The sequence below is a fragment of the Rhineura floridana genome, chromosome 5 (genome assembly GCF_030035675.1).
Source record: "Rhineura floridana isolate rRhiFlo1 chromosome 5, rRhiFlo1.hap2, whole genome shotgun sequence".
Classification (NCBI taxonomy): domain Eukaryota; kingdom Metazoa; phylum Chordata; class Lepidosauria; order Squamata; family Rhineuridae; genus Rhineura; species Rhineura floridana.
This window is the reverse complement of record NC_084484.1, coordinates 186217539-186225752: the sequence shown is the minus strand read 5'-3', so window position 1 is coordinate 186225752 and position 8214 is coordinate 186217539. Positions and strand designations below refer to the sequence as shown.

The following is an 8214-nucleotide window of genomic DNA, read 5'->3' as shown; positions in this document are numbered from 1 at the left end:
AAGGTCACCCTGGCATAGAGCAGAGCCCTAGTCTCATCCCCACCATCTTGGATTCCAGTACCTCTGGCTTCAGGTGGGACGTGGAATGGTGAGACCAGCGGGGCTGGGTCAGGGGTGGGCAGCTTGCCCAATTCTTGAATTCCGTGGCTGGACTCTTCCTTTCTAAACATTGCAGTGGCTCACACGCAGGGGGACACAGGGTGAGCATGAGAAGAAAGGGGGGATGGAGGTGCACCATGCCACAGGGACAGGAAGGAGGACGCTGCTCAGTCCCGTTGCCGTCCCTCACAACGGGCATCCCATAAGGACATAAACGGAGCCTGACTGCTGGGTCGGGCCAAAGGCTCAACCTGGCCCAGCATCCTGATCTCACAATGGAAAACCCACAAGCAGCCTGGGCATCTGGTGCTCACGGCCCTGCAGACACCTCAGCCTCCAGGTTCCCTTGCAATACTCTGCATAAAAATGGGGCAAAGCATAATGGAGCGCAGGAAAGGCAGAGCCTTGGAGGCTGGTGATGGGACCCCGAAGGGAACAGGGCTGTGGCAGAAGAAATATGTTCAATAAAGTACTCCAAACGCAAATGGATGATTTTGCTGTGAGCTGCCATAGCTCAGCGGTTGAGAGCACAAGCTGTGAGTTTGACTTCCACAGTTCAAGGCATGCATGGGATGTCCTTGGGGAAGCCAGCTCATCCCGTCATTCCATCTCGTCATGATGCAGGATGCCACGGGATGCCACGTCATCATGCCATGACATATCACATCATCCTGCCATCCCGCCATGCGCCACATCCTGCTGCGGGATGCCCTTGGGGAGCCACTCTCTCCACCTCATTGTCTGCAAGGGAAAAGAGATACTGCCCTGCCCTGAAGTGCTGCTGCAAACACACTGAGAGACAGGATGTGAAGTGCAGAGATAAACAATTCAGAGCAGAGATTTCCAAAAAAGCTTTTCATTTTCAGCTACCATACAGCAGCTCTCGCTAACCTGATGAACTCCCATCAGCCCCAGCTGACATGAAGCTGAAGTCCAAAACATCTGCAGGGCACCAGGTTGGCAATGGCTGCCTGGCATCAAAAACAACTGTGTAACAGACCAAGCTGCAAACTTCTGGAGTTCCCTTTCAAATGGAGGCTTCTTAAAGCAAACGGAAGATGTGTCTTGCAGGGACGGTTGCAAGGCCAGGGAAACTCAAAGACTCAAAGGAAGGAATCATGACTGGCCCATGAATCGTTCTCTGATTCCAAGAGGGGAAACTATTACGGTGACTTCATTAGCTTCTCATTATATTCTCAGAGGCTAGCCCCAGTGAGAACCTTTTATTCAAGGACCTTTTCTTAAAAAAAATAAAAAAGAGGAAAGAAATTGGAAGGAAATTAGATTAAACTGCCACTCTCACAGAAACATTTTGTGCCAACTCTTTAAGTAACAAACCACACCATACCAGGCAGGTGGGCTGGCGCAGAGGCAGCTTTTCAGCCACTTCTGCAGATAAAGGCTTAGCACTGGGGAGAGGCTAGGCTGAAGAACCATCTGGGGCAATTACTGTACCATGAACTGCCTTTCTCCTTCTCTCCAATGAGCCTTTGCACCTCCCAAAACCTTGTTCTGGTCTACCGGCCACTCGGAATGGTCAACAATCGTCACACTCCGTCGCTGACCATTGTCCACCTGCAAAGGTCGGGGGGGGTGCTAAACCCACCCCTCCGCAGCCACGCAAACAAGGGAGCCCATTGCTGCTCGGACATCAAAGTTAAACAAACAGACACAAGGCCCCCGTCTCTCGGCCCGTCTTAAGGAGCTCCCCAAGGGGGTCACGACTTGCAGCTTGTCATAGCACACATCAAAGTTTGCACCACACACGAACTCGGCACATGGATTCGTATCATGTCGCCTGAGAGCGGATATTCAGCCTTTGTGTGCCTGTTTAATCCTGTGTTTTCCCAAATAATTAAGCCTTTTTTGCTTATGAACTTGTGACTAAGTAAAGCACCCCTGAGAGGTTGCAACATCAAAGCCCTTCTCTACTGGCTGTCCCACATTTCCCAAAATTGAATTTCTCTCCCCCTCTTTTGCTTCATCTTTAAATAAAAACTAATTGAATTTAGCTGTAGACTAAATGCATTGAAGAGCTGTCTTTAAAGGTTACAAGAAGACACGGCAATTGTCCTGGGAATCTCGAGGGATGTAAGGGCAGAGCTCTTTTGGTCCAGAAAGGCAGGCACGAAAACACACACGCTCTGCCAAACACTCTGCAGGACAAATCTTGCAGCAACAATCCGGAACCCTGTTAGCTCACCTGCAAGTTGCTAACCCGCTCCCATACTATGAACACTGCAGATCTGGCTTCTGAAGCCCAGAGCTGATAACAACCATTTCAACCCCAAAAAGGAGCAGGGTGTTTCACAAGAATGTAAGAGCCTGGCTGCTGGATTAGGCCAACGGCCCATCTAGTCCAGCATCCTGTTCTCATAGTGGCCAGCAAGCCAAGAAGCTTTCGTGGGAAGCCCGCCAGCAGGTCCTGAGTGCAAGAGCACTCTCCCCTCCTGCAATTTCCAGCAACTGGCATTCAGAGGCAGACTGCTTCTGACAGCAGAGACAGGATGTAGCCGCTGATAGCCTTCTCCTCCAGGAGTGTGTCTGATCCTCTTTTAAGATGTTTTTAAAGCTTTTTAAAGAAGATGTTTTTAAAGATGTTTTGTTTTAATGTATTTTAAATATTTATCTACATATTTAAATATATATGTCTGTTTCTAAGATGTTTTAGAGTGTATTTAGGGTTTTTTTTGCTGCTCTGGCCTCCTACTCAGAGAAGGAGTGGGATATAAATGTAATAAATCAATCAATAATAAAGCCCTCCAGGTTGGGGGCCATCCCTGCTTCTTATGGGGGCGAATTCTAGTCCAACTATATTCTGCCTGCTTGCCAAAGGTGTTCCTGAGAAGGGGCTGCATTGCCTGAGATGGATGAGAGCTGGACAGGAACACCCCCACACCTTCATTTGTTCCAGCGGGGCTTGTGCAGGAGAAATTCTCTGCCCCAACCTGGGATTCTCTGTTACCATCCTGCTGTCAGGCGTTCTGCGTAGGTGGCTCAAAGCAGGGCACTGAGCAACAGGAGGGTCCCCAGCTGGGTGAGCCCCTTGAAGCGACTCAGTTTGGCTGCTCTGGAGTGCTTGCCCAGAGGAGGCGAACCGGTGTCCTCCCAAAACCATCTCAGCACCTCGACTGTGGCATCCGCTCCCCATTGAGGTCCAGTTATTCACTGCTCATCTTCTTCTGAACACAAGCCAGGCCTGAAACGCTGGAGAGCCGCTGCCAGTCAGTGTAGACAATACTGAGCTAGATGGACCAATGGTCTCACTCGGTATAAGGCACCTTCCTCAGTTCCTACATTCATCAGGCCTGCGAAGGTTGTGGTCTTTGACCTGTACATCGTCATTTGATCATGCTGCTACTTTATTGCCTTATCATTTGCATCAGTTGTTTTGGTTTTGCTTTCCTTGAGTATTTTAAACTGTAATCTGCCTTCAGAACACGGAGCCAAAGGCGGTGCATCAAATCCCCAGCAGAGAGAGGTTCCGCAGGCATCCTTGGTGCTAAGCTACAGGTGTCTCTTGAAGACCTTTTTATCCCAACAGACCTATTCCGTTATCTGGTTTCCCCCCAAGACAAGCCAGTCATTTTTAGGATTATTTTCAATTTTAATCGTGTCTTATGCTTCATAGCATTTGTATATATTGTTGTACACCGCCCTGATATTTCATATGAGTGGATGCTATATAAATATTTTTATAAATAAATAAAAGCAACACACCTTGAATTTCGGTTGATAGCTGCTACCATCAGAGCTGTCCAGCCAAGTTTGTGTCGGGCGTTTATACTAGCTCCTTCCTGCAACAACCTGAACAGCGAGAGACAGAGAGAGAATATCTGTTAGCCAGAGCAGTCTGTAGGTTTGATGCCAAAGAACCACAGCGGGAACAAAGAACTGCTGTTTAGCCCAATCTTCCCCCAACGGATGGCAAAACAGGACCAGAAGTTTGTGCAGAACTCTAAAACATAGCAGTCTAAAGCCCAATCTCTAAGCATACTTTGGGAAAGGCTGTAACTCAGTGGTCAACCATCTGCTTTGCATACAGAAAGATGCATACAGGTAGAGATGTGAAGGCCTGGGGGGGAAACAGAAAAATTCAGGAAAAAAACAGTTTTTCCCCCGAAGCCTTTTTTAGTTTTTTTCTCTGAAAAATTGAAAAAATGGAAAAAAAGTGAAGTAAAAATGGATTATGGAATGTTTTATTTTAGCATGATGAATAAAATGTTTCACTGAATCTTGGTTCCCCCCCCCCCCGTTCTCCTAGTTCTTTTTATGGGAATGAATGCTTTATGTTTGCTTGACACTCTGGAGGACTAGCAGAGACATAAATGATTTTCTTTGTTACTCATGTTCATGGTTTGTTCTGTGTTTTTTTTAATTGTTTTTTGCCTGCTCCTCATAAACTAGCAAAACAAAAGAGTGTTTGACTAGGGTGATGCATGCCTTGGTCACATCCCGTTTAGACTACTGTAACGCGCTCTACGTGGGGCTGCCTTTGAAGACTGTTCGGAAACTTAAATTGGTACAAAGAGCTGCAGCCAGAGTATTAACAGGGGCTGCTTACAGGGACCATACAACTCCCCTGTTACAACAGCTCCACTGGCTGCCAGTTTGTTTCCGGTCACAAGTCAAAGTGCTGGTTTTGACCTACAAAGCCCTATACGGCTCAGGTCCAGGCTATTTGACAGACCGTATCTCCCTACATGAACCTGCCCGGGACTTGAGATCTTTAGGTGAGGCCCTTCTTGTGTTCCCTACACCTTCGCAAGCACATTTGACGCAGACACGAGATAGGGCCTTTTTGGTGGTCGCCCCTATGTTGTGGAACTCCCTCCCGAGTGAGGTGTGATCAGCTCCCTCCTTGCCGTCTTTTCGGCGACAAGTAAAGACTGTTTTATTTCAGCGGGCATTTGGGACAGAGAACGACCAGGTTTAATGTCTTATAGGCTTGGTGATCATATTATATGATTTTATTATTTTAAATTGTTCACTGTTTTAACTTTATCTTATAGTTTTTAATTTTCCCTTATAGTTTAATTCTTTTTTAATAATATACTCTGTATGTTTTAATGATGTTGTTTTTAGTTGTAAGCCGCTCTGAGTCCTATTGGAAAGGGGCGGGGTAAAAATAAAGTTAAAAAAAAAAAAAGAGGTTCCTAACAGTGCAGGTGTTCCTTACAGTTCAGGATCTTGTAGATCCATTAGTTACAAAAAACAAGCAAAAGTTTTAAAAAGTAATTTCAATTTGTAATAATTGTTTGAATAAAATGTACTTTTAATATACCAAATGTGATAATTTTATGCCAAACCAACTTGTACATAATTACATTTGTTGTTCCTGAAGTAACAAAGTGACTTTCAATCTGTAAAAAGGGCTAATATTGCATTTTTTCAATTTTTCTGAAAATTTCAGTTTTTTTCTGGAAACCCCCCCCCCTTGGAAAAAAAAGGTGTTTTTCCATGGCTTCAAAATTTCTGGAAATTTTGCGTCTCTAGTCCCAGGCATCTCCAGATAGGGTTGCAAAAGATTCCCTGCCTGAATCTCTGGAGAGCTACTGCCAATCAGTGTAGACAATACTGAGTGAGATGGACCAATGGCCTGACTCGGTGTAAGGCACCTCCTCTGTTCCTACCATTGCTGCCCTGGGCTACTTTGGGAGGAAGGTCAGGATATTAATTTAATAAACAAATAAACGAACGGCCATCACTACATTTCGGAACAGCAAATCCAAGAATGTGAGAACTGCATCTTTTCAGGAGGTCCGTTCTGCACAACATTGGAAATGGACCTTTAGTGTAGTGGCACCTACCCTGTGGAATTCCCTCCCTTTGAATATTAGGCAGGCACCATCTCTGCTATCTTTTTGGCGCCTTTTGAAGACTTTCCTCTTTCAACAAGCCTTTTAAGTTGAGGCCTTCATCCCGGTCTGCGTCTGTACTGGAATTGCTTTTTAAGATGTTTTTTTAAAATAATGTTTTTAAAGCTTTTTAAAAGATGTTTTTAAAGCTTTAAAAAAAATGTTTTAAACGTTTTGTTTTAATGTATTTTAAGATTTGTTTTTGTGATGTTTAAAGTGGTTTTGGCGCTTCTGTTTGCTGCCCTGGGCTCCTGCTGGGAGGAAGGGCGGGAAATAAATCAAATAATAAATAAATAAATGAATAAATAAAACTGCATCGAGGGATCTGACCGAGATGGATCAAAGGCTTGCCTTACAATCCAGACAGTTGCTGTGCACTGTCAGCAGAGAGCAAGTCAGGGCCACTGCGAGAGAGAGGAGTCAGGGGCACACAACCTGAGGAACGCCCTGCCACAGAACACGGTGATGGTTGCCAACAGATGGCATTAATGGATAAATTCATGGAGGAGAAGGTTCCACCGTCAGAGGCAATGTCCCTCTGAAGACCAGTTGCTGGGAACTGCAGGAGGAGTGTTCTTGCACTTGGCTCCTGCTTGCGGGCTTCCCATAGGGGCACCTGGTTGGCCACTGTGAGAACAGGATGCTGGACTGGATGGGCCCCCTTTGGCCTGATCCAGCAGCCAGGCTCTTCTCATGTCCTTCTTGTGTCCTTATCTGGTTGGCCGCTACAAGAACAGGACATTGGACAAGAAGGCCCTTCTGCCTGATCCAGCAGCAGGACTCTTCTTATAAGTCGTAAGAGATTCTGTTTTCCAGGATCACATTTCAATTAATTTTAAAACAATTCTAGACAAATACTGAGGATGGGGATGAAGGAGAATGCAGCATAAAGATCTGCTGGTCGCAGGGAGGAATGTCTATGACACAGGTGAGCAACCTGCGCCCTTGCCCAACCCCGGCCACCTCCTGAATCTGCCCCCTTCCTTCATCCCATCAGAGTTCCTGCCTCCTCGTTTGTTTTCCTGCCTTTTTAAAGCGCTTCCCCCTGTTCCTACATAGTTTTAGAACAATTGGAAGGGACAGCATTTTATTTGATAAACATACATTGATTTTTTTTTCTTTAAAAAAGATCTGTTTCTTCTAGCTGTATAGCTTGGGGAAAAGAGGTCTAACCCCTGCCTCTTTGACAACAAATTGGTAGGCGCCTGGCATGTATGCGTGCGTATACCTCCAGAGGTTGGAAAAGTTATATTTTTGAACTACAACTCCGATCAGCCCACTCCAGTGGCCATGCTGGCTGGGGCTGAAGGCAGCTGTGGTTCAAAAAAGCAACTTTTCCAAGCTCTGTATATCTCCATGTGAGTGTATAGCAAACTAAAGTCAGAAAGGATTTATTTTCACATGCTTCCCAGAACAGCAGCTGTATTGGTCTGGTGCACTAAGCAATTATACTTATTTGACAGTAACCCCAAGAAACACTCTGGGGCTTACTTCTCAGTAAGGCCTGCAAAGGATTGGGGATTTTCATCTAAGGTAGCCATGATGAAAACTGAAGCAGGGATACCTTATTCTGAATTAGTTAATCCAGAAGACTGTTGACTTTGGCCCCAGCCATCTTCATCTCTGGCTCTGCCCCACTGCCAGCATGGGAGCCCCAAGAGATTGCCACTGAGGGTATGTGGTCTTCCACAGAAAAGAGCCCTGCTCTAGTGCCATTTTGGCTTCTGGGTGATCTCTGGATGCTGCTGATTTACAAGAATGAGGTTATCCTTCCGCAGACCTCTGTGTCCCCACTCCCCAGTGCAGAACATTACCAAAACCAAACACGTATTTCTCTGCCTACACACAAAAGGAAAGGAACATGCAGCAACAGGGTAATCAGCAGTGGGTTGCCTCAGCCTGCTGGGAGCCCAGATTGGATGTCAACTGGGCAGACGGGGCTGTGTTTACAGTAGTAACAAGAGACGGCCTTGTGGCTGGATGTACCTCACTCTATGGAGCATCACCAACAGCATGAATCAACCCTACTGGCTCCAGCTGGAAGCTTTCAAAAGGTCCTGCCCCAGAGCCAACCTGCTTTTGGCTTCGTTGGTCTTCATCACACTGGACATCAGCAGGGCAATTCTATGCAGATTTACCCCTCAGAAACCTGTCCCAGTGAGTTCCATAGGCATGTACAGGGTTGTGCTTTACAGTTGATTCAGGCTGCACTGCTCTGGCCTCTCCTCTTGAACCCTGCAATGCTATTCGCTTGCTC

At 46.2% G+C, this 8214-nt stretch overlaps 1 protein-coding gene across 4 annotated transcripts in view; it reads right to left on the bottom strand.

Moving 5' to 3' along the window:
* The window catches only part of CLPB (ClpB family mitochondrial disaggregase), a 116234-nt gene that overhangs the window by 87577 nt on the left and 20443 nt on the right, over positions 1-8214 (bottom strand). For all 4 annotated transcript variants that reach the window (XM_061629162.1, XM_061629163.1, XM_061629160.1 and 1 more), the window contains exon 3: positions 3820-3906. In XM_061629162.1, the coding sequence (XP_061485146.1) occupies positions 3820-3906 (87 nt within the window). The remainder of the gene's footprint in view (positions 1-3819; positions 3907-8214) is intronic.